General features: G+C 34.2%; 1 protein-coding gene across 3 annotated transcripts in view; it reads left to right on the top strand.

Annotated features, from left to right (window-relative positions):
* Positions 1–13,237, top strand: part of LOC129746250 (nucleolin-like) — a 44,107-nt gene extending 30,870 nt beyond the window's left edge. For 2 of the 3 annotated variants that reach the window (XM_055739826.1, XM_055739827.1), the window contains exons 2-3: positions 10,748–12,433; positions 12,799–13,237. In XM_055739826.1, coding sequence (XP_055595801.1) covers positions 10,750–12,433; positions 12,799–12,854 — 1,740 coding nt within the window. In that variant the 5' untranslated portion in view covers positions 10,748–10,749 and the 3' untranslated portion in view covers positions 12,855–13,237. Of the gene's footprint in view, positions 1–10,747; positions 12,459–12,798 lie in introns of all 3 variants that reach the window. The other variant, XM_055739828.1, reaches the window with a different exon arrangement.
* The last annotated feature ends 2,099 nt before the right edge of the window (positions 13,238–15,336 follow it).

Here is a 15,336-nt window from a genome sequence, read left to right as displayed (position 1 = left end):
GCGCAGATTTTCCAGCAAATTTGAGCGGTGCCTTCGAGCGGAAACATTAAATTTAATCAGCGTATCCAAATGGCTCACATTTAAATGGGATGACCCAACGGATGATGGCTCTGCGGTTCTTCGGGGCAGTTGATGAAGTTCAAATTCTCGAAAGATTATTCTTTGTGTCTCAAAAGTTAAACTTAATCGTGATGTTGCCGGTCCGGGTGGCTCAAGAAGATTCACATCGCGGCTGGATGAGTTACAATCTACGGAAAATAAAACAAACTGCAAAGTTAAAAGAAGTTGAACCGCCCGTGTTCGACCTTTCCTAGGACGTTCCGTGAGTAGGGTTGCCAATATCTCAAATCGAATGAAGCTGTTATAGAAATAATCGATACTTAAATAGAATTGAACATCGTATAACTTGTAATATTTTGTAAGTACTTTAGAAGAACCTACTTAAAAAACTAATCAAAGTGATGAATAGAGTAACATTGATTGCAAAATATCATAGCCATTGATTAAAACTGTTCACAGAGGGTAGCCCTACACGCGGCGCTTAATGTTTGCTACCGAATGCGACGACGCCATTAACAGCTTTTGGTGGCCCTAGGGTTAAGCCTTGAGTTTGATACCTTCGTGTGGACCTACAAATTGCCTTCAGATCGGTGGGTATGGTTCTTTGTTTATCGGAGCGAATAAACTGTCGTCTTCATCGCTTCCGAAAACAGTCATCATTTGGACGCTCGAGAAGGTTGCCGGAATTCTACCACATCGAGTGCGGAACATACCAACAATGTGGTGGTCGTTCAATAAAAGCCAGTATGATTGTAAAGTTATGTAAGACTCGATGCTTGCAAAGTAGGGTGTCGTCCTCAAAGATATTTACAACCATAAGCTGCACATCCTGATATGGTCAACTGACATGGATGGCTGGAGTCATCGATATGTGTTTAAGTGCAATGACCAAATATACTGATGAAACCGTAGTAAATTTTGATCACCGTGTTATGTAACGGGGACAATAAGGACTGTATCTAAAACTCTTTAGCAATATCTTACTGTGAATAAAAATGAAACAAGTTTATTATTTCAATTTTTCCTACTCGGTTTATTGAAAATCAAAATGATCAAGTCAAAAACAATATCATGCTTAACACAAGTATAAAATGTTATGTTCTAAATAATGATCGCACATTTGATGAAATGCTTTTCATCAGATTCTAGGCAGTAACTTTTTCTAGATACTGCCTCCCACTTTTTCTCGAATTCTTCCATGATTTGAGAAACTGTCCCCTTCTTCCTAAAGATCCTCTTCACAATCGCTCAGTATTGTTCAATCTGTCGGAGATCTGGAAAATTTGGTGGATTGATGGTTACTCGACGAATTAGATGTTATTGTTTGAAAGCCACGGCTTGACGACCAGAAGAGAGGGGGATACTGATGCTTTTTATAGAGGGACAGCAATCTTTTTTTTTTGTTAACTTGAACATTTATTGTACCTCATGTGAAGAAAATACTTAACCGCAGACCACAGGTTCAAAAAGCTTACCATACTAGAACCTTCTGCCCAAATTTGTTTATCGCAATCGGGCAGTCGGCAGTCGGAAGCGTTCCTGAATCCGGTTTGACGTAGGTTCCGTCGTCTATTAGGATGTACCTGTTGCTGTTTTCCAGAATCCGTTCGTAAATTTTCCGTGCCCTTGTTTTTGCTTGAGATTGTTGCTCCATTGATTTCTTAGGTACCTTCTACATCTTATACGTCTTCAAGGAGGTCCTGGCCTTGATTCTCTGAATCACTCTTATACTGGTTTTGAACTTTTTAGCCAGATCACGCGTTGATACCGATCGGTAACGTTTGGTACTTTAACATCGAACTGGGGCTGACTGGGACCAGGTTTTCTTCCAGATCTAGGTAGATCCTTCAAGGACGACTCATTGCCATATTTTTGTCGATGATATTTTCACGCTCGTGTGATGTACTTTGATCCGTTTTGTGATTTTGTTATAGGTAACTTCCTTTTCAGTGCGCCAAGTGTGCAGAACTTTCTTTCTAATTTCAAGATCAATACGAACCGTAGCGAAGATGAAAAAAAACTAGGAAGATGGCAACCTGGTTCTTCTTGCGTGCAATAATCTTTTCTACCCATCGGGAGGCACGTTTATGGTGTTTCGAAGAAGTAGGAACATGGTTGAAAAAGTCAAAATTTTAATCAATGAGGAACTAGAATGATTTTTGTGTTAGTGTGCTGCCAACCATGCTTCTCTAGCATTTGACATTTAGTTCGGGCCCTTGACAGTCAAATGGGCCCGGCCCGGTTGCCCGGATTTTATTGGAAAATGCCCGGATGTTGCCCGGATTGATTCACTATATTTGGTAAATAAAACAAAAAAAAACAAATTGTGTTTCAAAAATTGATGATTTATGCCTCCAAAACGAAAATTTTGAGCAAGTTTAATAAAAAAATAATCATGAAAGGTTTTTTTTGGAAACCTCTAATACGATTTAAAATCTGTCGATATACTTTGATGAAAAATCTTTTTTTCAATATTTGTTTTCTTAATGTTTGTTGAATAATTTTTGGGCTTTGACTAAATTTCCCCGGATATTGCCCGGATTTCGGTCGTCAATTTTGAAATCTAATGCCCGGATTTTGCCAGGTTTTAAAAAAAATTGCCCAGATTTATCCAGCCCGGATGGGTACTGAAAAAAATCTAGCAACCTTACTGAAGTATCAATTTAATACTCATCGCTCAAAAGCGCTGCATGTCGCTTGTTTCTCAACGGTACAAATTTTACAATTTGTACAAAGTTTTCAGTTTGCATATTCATCTACAATAATTTGTCTTCATGTTATTCAAGGTCGAGGAATCAGCCATCTATTGCTAGGCAAATCACTTAGTGGCTGCATAAACCTGGTATTAAAATCTATGTGTTGCATATTTAAATGTATTTAATTTATTTTTTTTAAGCAGCCTTAAAAATCTTACTTTTCAATCGATCAACCACCAAAATTGTATCAGTCTCTAAAGAAACATTTTGAACATTGTATAAGAAATTTGAAATTTTTTACACAATTTGGCATCATAAGATATTGAAAATACGAAAAATGGTGTTTTTAAAAGAATATTTTTGAGCTTTAAGAGAATTTTCTAGGGCTGTTTTTTCTAGTGAAGTGGTTATGCTGCGATGTTTCACAAAAATATGATAGACAGACTCAACTGTATCTATCAAAATTTGATATAAAAGTTTCCTGTGAAATTATACGTATTATTAAGATTCTAAATTTAAATCTGATCGAGAATTGAACTCCAGTTCGACAATCTAAATGTATTGTGAAATGTTGTTTATTTTTCAGCCCTTTATAAATTCAATGCTCATACATTTTTACATTCTTTATCTTCACCGTATAAAACTCTAAATTCATGTAGAATTTTCCTCACCAAACGGAGAAACGAACAAGAGATATTTTTATTTCATGTCTGGTGTAAACATAAAACCAAACGGCCGATATGACCCTCATATCTCAGAAACAACACCACAATCTGAAATTAACGGAATTCCAATTCTTGAGTACAAGCAAACATTTTTTCTGGAGCGTTTATAGTTGTAAGTTGATAGATAAATTCTTAGGACTAGTGTGTAGTAGAGCGATTCTTATAATTTCTTGTAAATTCGGTTGATGGAAATCTCTTTGAAGAAACAGTTTTCCCGCATGCTTGGATAACATACCACTATTAAGCCTACGCTTTTTCTTCATCGAGATGAATCAATAAATTGAAAAGGGTCTAGAAACCCATAATTGTTGATATCACCATGATCGATAGCACAACCTTATTGTAAGAAAGACATAATTTCGGCTTTTTTTTTTATATTAGCCTGATTTATCCTGATTTTTATACTCAAGGTTTCCTGGATTTTGAGAAAAAGTTAATTTTTATGCTAAATTATCACTAAAAAGTGTTTTTCAGCTTCCTGTTCACTTTTAATGAAAATTTGCTGTTTTGAAACATTAAGGCTATTTTAAGTATATCCTAACGATTGGCGCGTTATAACGAGCACATGAAAAATACCCATGGAAAGTTTATCTTAGCGAGTTCAGTATGATTTTTAAGCATAAGTTTATAGTTTAGATTCTCCTTTACCGATGTGTCAGAAAATATTGTCTTACTCATTTCATCTACTTGAAGCTACCTTAATGAAAGTGCCTCAAATTTTACAATGAAATGAAGAACAACCTATATTGTGAATTTTCACGATCCAGGAGTATTTTATGAAAAAAAAAAATCATATTTCAATCACAGCATTTAAAACAAATTGGTAATATTTTGCAGGCTTAAAATGTTACAGATTCTAGAATACACGAGGGACGCATATTAGGCATTATATAAAAATTCTCTCTATTAAAAATGTCAAACCCCTGATATTTGTTGTGAGCTTGCTTGGTTAAATAATTCTTCTAAATACCGATATTTCGATAGCAACTTTAGATATAAGTTTAGTATTATAATAACAAACAACTTTTGTCCTACGATTGAGGAAAAACTTTCCCCAATTTTTGAAAATTTGCATAACCACAGTGGTATAACAAACTTAATTTTCGGTTGTTATTTTGACACAATTTAACTAGTTTTTCTTAAGATTTTAAACACATTAAACATTTTACAAATAACAGATATTTCAACTTATACTTTTTATTTTATTTTATTTTTTTTATTTTTTTTTGTTTGTTTCGATTATAGTCGTTTTAACATCTTTATGTCATTCGCGACTTATATCAACGATGTAGTTGGCGGACAAGTTATTGAAAAACTTATCCGGTACAACTGTGATCGATGTTTACTCTTGGGCTCGAACTCACGGACATCGGCTCAGATAGCAACTGACTTGCCAACTAAGCTATATCACAAGCCCTATTTCAACTTATACGAAAAGCTAACTTTGGACACAAATGTTGATATGTTTTCGTTTCTTTTTCAACCCTGCGGTACTCTTCTTCCTAACTTTGGATAATTTTTCTTTAAAGTAATCCAGATTGGTTGTAACTTTTAGACCTAACTGCTTAAAATTTTTTAGATCGTTATATTGGAAAAAAAGTAGAGGGTGCCATAACAATTATTATTCGAATAATAAGTCCGTTTTTAGATTTCTCATGAATTTGAGCTCCTCTCACTGTATTTGATTGATGATGATAAAATAATGTATGTATGTATGTATGTATGTATGAATCCACCTTGGGTTTGCGGCAGCGCCGCAGTTATGGCCAAGAAAATAACCCACGCGACCATCTTGGCTACCACGCAACACAGTCATAACCCCTCTATGAGACTTTTAAGGGAATGGAATCGCAAGCAGAGGCACTTACGGTATCCAGGGTTAAAGGGGAAAAGTCTCGAGAAGCTATAACCGTGTTGTTGACTAACCAAGATAGCATGCAAGCTATAATCCCGCCGCCAAGGCTTCCGAAAAAAGAGTGCGTCCTTCTTTTACAAAAAGTAATCAAATACGATCATTTTCACAACCATGCCAAATTCCCTTGACATAAATTAAGAAACGCCAAGTATTCGAAACGGGTAACAAGCACATACTGCTACCCGCTCCTTTTGCAAAACAAAGATACCCTGATGCCCCTAACCCATTTTTCGCTTATTAAATGTGCATTTATGTAATATAATATAATAAAATATAATATAATATAATTAATAAATATAATATAATATAATACAATATAATGTAATACAATATAATATAATTTAATATAGTATAATATAATATAATATAATATAATATAATATAATATAATATAATATAATATAATATAATATAATATAATATAATATAATATAATATAATATAATATAATATAATATAATATAATATAATATAATATAATATGAATATGGTACACTTATAAGGTTCATTTATTGTTTCCTGAAAGATAAATTACAGTGATTCATTTATCACTCAAAACAATAAGATATTCAAATATCAATACAAATAATTCTATATTCTGTAGGATACAAGAATGGTGATTAGCTGAATATTATAAATCAAAGCGATCGAGATCTGAAATAAACAGTTGATCACTTATGGAAAACTAAACCTTTTATTTTAGTTATAGAATAAATAGTAATATCAGCTAATCAATCAATTTCTTCGTAGCTTCAACTGGAATTTAAAGAGGATAATATTCCAGTTTAGACGCTATAATTTGGATTCGCCAGTTCTGCTTATCTGAAAACAAGGGCATTTATTAATATTGACTTCGGTTGTAAAGATCAAATGTTAGTCAACACTACAATGACTAGGATTTTTTCTTTATCATAGAAACTTCGGAATCGAGTATCTGTTGTACAAGTATTTGCTGAGAAAAAAAATGAAATAAAATAAAAATGAAAAAAAAAATAAAATTCAAAATAAAAATTAAAATAAAAAAAAATAAAAATAGAAAAAATAGATAAAAAATAAAAAAAAACTAATTAAATAAATAACAATAATAATAATAATAATAAAAAATATATTTTAATATTCTTATGTAGGTTAAAAAAAAAATTAAACGAAAAGGAATAAATTAAAAAAATGGTTCATTTTTTTTATATTTATTTTCCCTTTTTTGTAGTGATTGGCGGCGTAACGTTAATGTTGAAAGCTTAATACATCAACAAAAATTCTGCTCCGGTTGCTTGACGGTTCATTATTCTGGAATATATGACATCTGCTAAATTGATTTTATACAGAACATTACTTTACTTGCATAAATATTTACTTGATAGTGGTTTGTGCATCTGTTTCACTTTCTCCATCTGATATTTCACTATCACTTCTATTGTGAAATCAGTTTAGAAATTACAAATATTAAGAAATATGATGGAAATCGGTGACGCAGAGTGATGATTCCGATGCTAGATGAAAGGATTCAGTAAGATGTTGTTGTTTTTATAGAATTATGTAATGTGATGTGGGCGTCCGGTCGTTCAACTATAATACATAAAACATCAATAAATTGTCTTGAATAAAATAAAAATATATAGATAAAATAAATTAAACATAACAAATGTAATTTAAAAAAAACAACACTAAAAGGATAAAACATAAAATAAATATATTCCAATATATTTCATTAAAGAATAAAACAATTAAAGAATTAAACAAAAATAATAATAAAATATTTATTTTATAACTCTTAACAATAAATATCAAATGGTTTTTAACAAATGTGTAAAATGATAACTAGAATTAAAATTAATTAAATTTAGTTCATATCTCACACAAGATTAGGCTGAAAATGACAACATAAGGATCAATGATTAAAAAAGTGCTGAAATTTCTCCTGTAAAAAAAGAGCATAAAAGATGGATGGCACGAAAAACACTTTTATACTATGGCTGATAACACTATGGTACCATGGTAAATCTGATATCCGGCAACGTCTGAATAAGGAAATGATGCCCTGGATGGAATCTTGAAATACGATTTAAATTTCTGTGAAAAAATTACCGCTTCCATGTTTAAAGATCAACAGAAAATTGAGCATCGGTATTAGCACTGGTATTAGTAAGAAATATGATAGGAATTATTCAGCGTCCTCGCATATCAACTACTGTAGGTAATGATAAAATTCTTTACATCGCTTTGTATGCGAACAATAAAATATAATTTTGACTGTAATGTAGATAAACAATGAATAAAACAGAAAAGTTAGTTCAATAAAAGAAGTCTTCCTGATAGGTCTTTGTAAATTATTTTTAAAACTTTTAAAAAGAGTGATAGATGCTGATGACTTACTAAAAACATAATAGAATTATCACCTGAAAATCGATTAGTTTAAATTAAAAAGATTTATTTAAATAGGTTAATTGAGCAGTCCAATCAATATAACATTGGTAGAAATTGAAATGAAATGTATAAGCGGTATATTGATGAAATTGAATCATGGGTGCTGTCAATCATGACATATTCTTTGAACGCTGAAATCATATTTAAGATCATGAATTACAAGATAGAAAACAGTTTCAATTGTACGAAAAGTTAAAGAAACATGAGGCTAATATTTACGCTTTGATCTTGGGGTGCTGTTATGCTGAGTCGACAAACAGCGCGTTGGTTTGCGTTGTGTTCACGCGACATATGTACCTATCATTTGATCTCCATGGAAAAAGTGCAGACCTGTCATACTGAGCACTTTGGAAAGCGCGACAAAGCTGATGCGCGGGTGTTTTGTAGCGTGACAAGTAGGAAATCCAATAGAAATATTGTTTTTTTTCTCGTTTTGAAAAAGTGATTTCGGGTTTAACCATAATAGTTCGAGATCCGTCCGAATTTATGAAAATAAACTAAAGAGTATCTTAATCGGTGACTAAATTACCATGCGTTCTTATTCCAGTAAAAAAAGAAACCAATTTTGTCGGTTGAAATTTCAGCATTCTCGCAATCCGGATCATGAAAGCGTCATAGCGCACCAGTATGACATACAAATGCGTTGCTTTTCTTTTTTATCGGAACGCAGAACTCAAAGCGACGCTTGTCGCCCCAGCATGACCTTATTTTGAAAGGACCGCTAATACATTAAATTTGCCTAGCATACTTTGATCGTTTTTAATCCCCTACAACACCTGAACATTGAGTAGAAAAGATAACTTGGTAGCTCGAACACAGGAGAGAGTAGATAGAGAGAATATTTAAAGGTGCAAGTGGAAGATTGGAATTTTCTCACCGGGTTTTCTGCTCTCGAAATGATGAATCATCATCTCATTGATGGATGGTTTCGGCTCGCCTGCTTCGATTCCGTTGGCATGTTCGGACATGATCCAGGGCGATGTTTTTATGTTTTATGCAACATAATTAAAGAAATCTCGATTTCACTACACAAAATCACCAATCGAATGAATTTTAAGCACTTTTCTTCCCATTCCACCGGCTAGCACTTCATTAGTTAAGACCCAAACAAAATAATTTCCCGCGAGGTTTGCATTAGCATAACTTGGATTTCGAGGGATTTTTAGGGCCACAAAATTGATGTTTGCCTCGCTATTTATTTCTATGCAGCATTTTATTCACTTCTAGCACAGTTTCACTCCCGTATATATTCTTTTATCTCTCAACATTAAACACTTGAGAACAGCAACAACAAAATTAGAGCAGCGCGTAAGTAATAGAGAAAACGATCCGAACGCGACGGAGGCACGAAGCAAACTGTGATTGATGATGATAAAATAATGATTTACTTTCGTTGAATGTTGATGTAATTGGACTCCATTAGACTTATTTGAAAATTGTTCAAAATCATTGCCTCAAAATTCATTTTTGCTCGAAGCTTTTGATTACTAATAGACAGATATGAAGAACAGAATCATGGTCAACAATGATGATTAACCCTAATCCGCTCCTGAGTGTCAATATGTCACAATTGGGAGTTTGACGGCTTATAATTTTAAATATTTATAGATTAGGAAACCTTTTTATGTAGGAAACTCAAATATGTTTCTCAGACATTACTCATCTGCAACACTTCAGTTTTCCGTTATTCAAAGTCTAAAGAAAAAATCCGAAAAACATGCTTCGAAAACAAACTGTAGATCAGCTGGTCGGGGTTCGACCAGGCCGAACTGAACGCCATTAGCATTTTTTCGAGTCACTTGAGTATAATGGACAAATATTTTCATCTATAGTCGAAATATGTAAAACTCATCAACCATAATCAATAGTTTCTTATCCAAGGAACAAATCCCATTGTTTTATTTTAGATGTTTCGGTAGCGTTCAATAATAACAAGAGTTTCAAAATCTGTAGTTAAAAATTTTTCTCATGGCGTTCAGTTCGGTCTGATCGAAGGCAGGCCAGCTACGGAATGCTAAAAATAAATTTTACTTAGTGTCCAAAAAGCTGAAGTTGGAAGCTATACACATAAGGATCTATGTTTTTAGGTAAAAAATTGATTTAAAACCCGTAGTTTTCAATCAATGAACCGTCAAAATTAATTAAGTCATACCAGATCAATTTTGAAAAGAGTATTAAAAAGTTGACGAAACTGTGCCAAATTTCGTCAACTTTTCAATCATCTTTTCCTTTCCTTTTTCGAAAATCGAAAAATGCAAAAATGTAAAAAATAACGTAAACTTTTCAATTTCGTTTCTAAAATTTATCTGGTGTGATTAAAACAATTTTGACGATTCATTGATTGACAAGTACGGTTTTGTCAATTTTTGTTGTCTGACTTTTTATCATTTTTGTTGTTATTATCTTGAAAAATTAAAAATATATATATATATATATATATCCTTATTTGCAACGTATAGCTTCTAACTTCAACTTTCTTTGAAACTTTACGGATTTTTTTCTTAGATTTTAAATTACGGAAAACTGAAGAGTTGTAGCTGAATATTTTCTGAGAAACATATTTGAGTTACATTACGTGGTTTCCAAAAATATATTTTTTTTTGTTAAAATAGGCTGGGACTCAAGATAGATATAATGGTTTTGGTCAGGAATGTGAAATTGACACTACAGGGACTGTAACGGGTAAAAATTTCTGGAACGGATGAGAGTTAACTGCTCTTGGATTTTATTGACTTTTTACGTCAAGAAAAGTGGAAAATTTGGTATCAAGAAATACTCCATGGATTCATCGAAATCGCTTACCGAGATAATACAAACAAAAACAGTGAAAGCGCACGAATTTTCAATTGGGATTAGAGAACTTCTTTTTGATTCCTTTCTTCAGATATTAGACATGTTAACTTATGTATTTTTTCTTCTGTTTCCAGAAATGAAGTTATTCAAGTTAACGATATTACTAGCGGCATTAGTTGCTGCTAGTGCCTTCCCAACACCGCAAGAGGATAAAATCGCTGAAGTCGCCGAAGAAAGCTCAGTCGTCGTGATTCCATCGGTAAAGCTTACCAAGGACGCTGCCAGTGAGGAAGTTCACATGGTTCAGAAGATCGAAATCCACGTTGAGGTGGCAGCCCCTTCAGGCATGATGATGCCCGCCACGGTTCGAGTATCGGAAGTCCGCAAGAAGGTTCCAGCGATTGCGACTGAAGTTGAGCCGGAAGAAGCCGTTGAGAAGGTTTCTGTGGCACTGAAATACCCAGAAAGCGTGAAGGTTCCAGCGGTGACAGCGGAGGACAAACCTGCTTTGAAGACACCGGAAGCCGTGAAGGAAGATTCTGAAACTTCCGAAACTGTAGAAACTGAATCGGCCGTTGAGGTTGAGAAGCCAGCCAAAACTGATGTCAAATTCCCTCCGGAGTTCATCAAAGTCCCACCAGTAGAGGAGGAATCGGAACATGCTGAGGTTGCTGCCGATGAAAAGGTCGATGAAACTAAGTCTGATGAAACTGTCAAGTCTGAAGAATCGGCAGAGAAGCCTGTTGCAGATCAAGCTGCCGAGGAGACGGAGTCTGTTGTCAACAAAGCTGAAGAACCGGTTGCCTTGAAGACTGACGTTGTTAAAGACGAAGATTCGAGCAGCAAGTCTGAAGAAGACGTGAAAGTTCATGATACCGTTGCTGATGACGCAGCTGTTAAAGTGAAAACCGAAACAAAGGAAGAAACCCAGGAAGATCCAATTGTGGAAGAGGAAGTCAAGGTTACCGTTGAATCCACCAAGAAAGATGACGTTAAAGTCGTTGCAGCTAAAAAACCTGTGAAGAAAATTACAAAGGATGATGAAGAAAAGGTCACTATTACAAAAGAAAAAAGCGACGTTAAGCCAGCTGAGGTTGAGAAGACCGATGTTGAAGTAACCGAAAAGAAGGAACAGGTAGAGAGTGAGGTTGTTGACCCCTCCGTTGTCAAGAATGTACCGATTGTTGAGGATATTTCTACCCAAACCAAGAACACCGAAGCCGAACCCGTCTACAAAGTTATTCCGGTTGAGGTTGTGAAAGAAGATGCCGTGGAGGTTGTTAAGACTGAAGAAGTTAAAGAAAGCGAAATCAAGGCTGTTGAAGATGTGAAGGAAGAGGAAACTCAGGTTAAAGATACCGAAACGAAAGAAGTAGCAGAGGAAGCTGTTCAACATGATGAAACAGTCAAGGCTACGGAGTCTGAAATCGTCAAAGAGGAAGAACCAGCCAAGAAAGTTACCACTGCATCAAAAGTGATTGTAAAGCCAGCCAAAAACCAAGATGACGAATCTATTGTATTCGTTGTTCATGCCAAGCGGCCCGAGGCTGATGAATCTGCTGATAAGGAAGCTGAAACTAAAGTAGAAGACGCACCGGTACCAGCAGAAGAAACCGCTGCCGTTGCTGCCGATACAGAAGGGAGTTCAATTAAAGCAGCAGCCGAAACTGAGACAGCCGAGAAGAAAGTTGAAGATAAGAGTGACAGTGAGAGTTCAGCCATTAAGCCCGTAGAACCCGCAGTAAAGGCGGACGAAGAACAGAAGCCAGAAACTCCAGTCAAGGTCGAAGGCAAGAAAGGAAATAAGAAGAAGTTGCCAGGTTCGAACAAGAAACAAAATACAATGTAAATCACACCAAATTCACTTGAGTCCTAAACTTTGCTTGTTGCTTGAGCTTCATTTTCCATTCTAGTTGTAGTTAGTCTCAGTTGCATGTAGTAGCTGCACATGGATGGGTACAAATAAACCCACCCATGTGTTCTATTAGCACTGATATTGAGAAGTAGCACAGACATTTTTAGGCATTTTTACTATTTGTTTCAAAATTGTTCTATTATATCAAAGATTTCATGTGTTACTTCAAATTATCAGTATGTATTTAGACATCTTTCAAGCAGGCACACAAACCTCACTCTTTCCCACAGGAGTTCAATAAATATCTAACAACCTTATTTTTCATTTTAGCTGATTTCCGCGGTTATCGAAAGCGTCTACAGCAAGAACAACATCAGAAATCGTAAAGCCGGACTAAAAACAGGATCATATCAAGGAAACAACCAAGTTGGAATACAATTCCACTCGAATAAGTCATCCCCAGCAACGAATGTGAAAAAAAAAAAATATCTTCGATCCTCTGGACAGGACGAGAAATGCGTGCATTATTTAAATTCTAATTTTAAAGCTCGACATACATGTTAGGTTAAGTTTTGAACAAAATACTCATGCAGACGGGAACATTTTCGCTCCCCGTGAAAAACCTTTAAAGAACTTTGAGGAAAACATCACACAGACCACACAAACAAGTAAACATCATGACACAAAACATCAACGACACATTTCAGTACTGTGCTATTACGCTTTATGTAAGTTATGCTCAAGACGAGAATAAATCCTGACAACAGTAGATGGTAGCATTTTTTCTGTTCAATATTCGAAATCCAAATTGCTTTAGAAAAAATTAAGTTTTATGATTTAAGTTTTTTGTTACGAAACCTCAAACAAATTTTGTTTAGCTTCAAATCTCAACCTTGAAGCTCAATCATAAATGTTCATTTTAAACTGCCATCATTTGTGTTGAATAAACAACTCAATCAGGCAATCCAAAGAATCCTTAAAACTAAGAAATTTATTTTCGATATATGCGCTGAACTTTATTTATTTATTTATTTATTTATTGATCTTTATTCATGTAACATAAGATCTCAGATCTTTTAATGCGTTACAATATGGTAAATTCACTTGTATAAACTACTAACAACGTTTCGAAAAGTGTGCCGTTTTTAAATATATAAATACATATCTATTTTCTCTTAATCTCTTGAACTGTTCAGTTTTGCCAACAAACTCTCTCTGAATCCCTTTTTATGCTTAAGATTTTTAATTTCAAAGGGTAATTGGTTCCAGTAAACGATACCTCTCACAACAAACGAATTACTATAGTAAGATGAGCTATGGTATGGGACAATGTAACTGTTAGTACGTAAACTTCGAAGCGGAACGAGCATTGAGTGTAAATAAGACGGTTTTTTACAGTTAATAATATTATGCATTACCATGCACGATCGATAGACGAAAAAATTTTTAAATTCACAACCAAGAAGAAATTTCTGAAGATGCGTTACCCTAGAATATCGTGACAGTCTGAAGACGTACCGAACACAGGCGTTCAATGCAACTTTAAGTCGGTCGAGAAATAATATTTGAATATTGGAAGCAATAAATCCACCGTACATAAAATGAGGGAGAATGAAAGTTTTAAACAGCTTTATCTTGGTTGGAATATCTAAGTGTCGCGTGTTGATATTTAAAAGTTTTAAGGATGCATATATTTTTGAACACTGATATCTGATGTGCATGCCCCAATTGAGGTTATTATCAAAAACTACACCCAAGCTATTGATTTTATCTACAAATTCTAGTTTTTCATTATTTAAGAATAATTGGGGAGGTGTAAGAGCATATTTAAGACGAGAAATAAATAGAGCTTGAGTTTTAGAAGTATTTATTGGTAAACTATTAGTATTCGACCAGCGATGAATTTCGAATAAATCATTGTTTATTCTACTTGCAACTTCGATAGGGTCATAGTTGCCGTAGCTGCAAAAATATAATTGAACATCGTCAGCGAAAAGATGAGGGGTACAATATTTCAAAACATTTGGTAAATTGTTGATAAATAAAGAAAATAAAATAGGCCCTAAAACGGAGCCCTGTGAAACGCCTGACTTGATGTTCTCAAAGCCCGATAAAGAACCATCTACAAATACCACCTGCTCCCTAAGAATGAGATATGATTTAATTAAATTAGCAGCTGATGTGCCGAACGAAAAATCACTTATAAGTTTGTTAAACAACTTTGCATGCGACACTCGGTCGAAAGCTTTAGCAAAATCAATTAATAGTAAAACTGCAACTCCCTTTCTATCAATACATTTAGCTATGTCGTCGTGTACTTTAATCAGAGCCGTTTCTGTACTGTGGTTTTTACGAAAACCAGATTGAAATTTGTGCAACAAATTATTACTGTTAATGTAATTCGATATTTGTTCTTTTATTAATTTCTCGAAAACTTTCGAAAGGGAACACAAAATACTAACAGGTCGTAAATTAGAGATTGCGTTTGAGTTTGCTTTTTTGGGTAAAGGAACGATTTTCGATATTTTCCAATCAGCAGGAAATTTAGAAGAAGAAATAATAGTATTGAATAGATGTGTTAATATTGGTAAAATTTGGGGAAGAACAATTTTAATAAGCTTTATAGGAATATTGTCGAGACCTATGGCGTTGGATTTTATTGAAAAAACAGAGTTAATAACCTCAAATTCTGAAACTGGCTCAAATACAAATCTATTCGAACTTAAAGATGAAGATGAAAACTCCGTGGTACAATTTGTAAAATTTGATGAAAAATATTTATTGATTTCATCCGGAGAAAAACTATGATGGTTATCATTCGATTTTTGAGATAAACCTAGAGTTTTGATATTTTTCCAAAGAGCTTTT

This window comes from Uranotaenia lowii, chromosome 2 (genome assembly GCF_029784155.1).
Source record: "Uranotaenia lowii strain MFRU-FL chromosome 2, ASM2978415v1, whole genome shotgun sequence".
Classification (NCBI taxonomy): domain Eukaryota; kingdom Metazoa; phylum Arthropoda; class Insecta; order Diptera; family Culicidae; genus Uranotaenia; species Uranotaenia lowii.
Note: the sequence above shows the minus strand (reverse complement) of the source record. Positions and strands in the feature narration are given on the sequence as shown.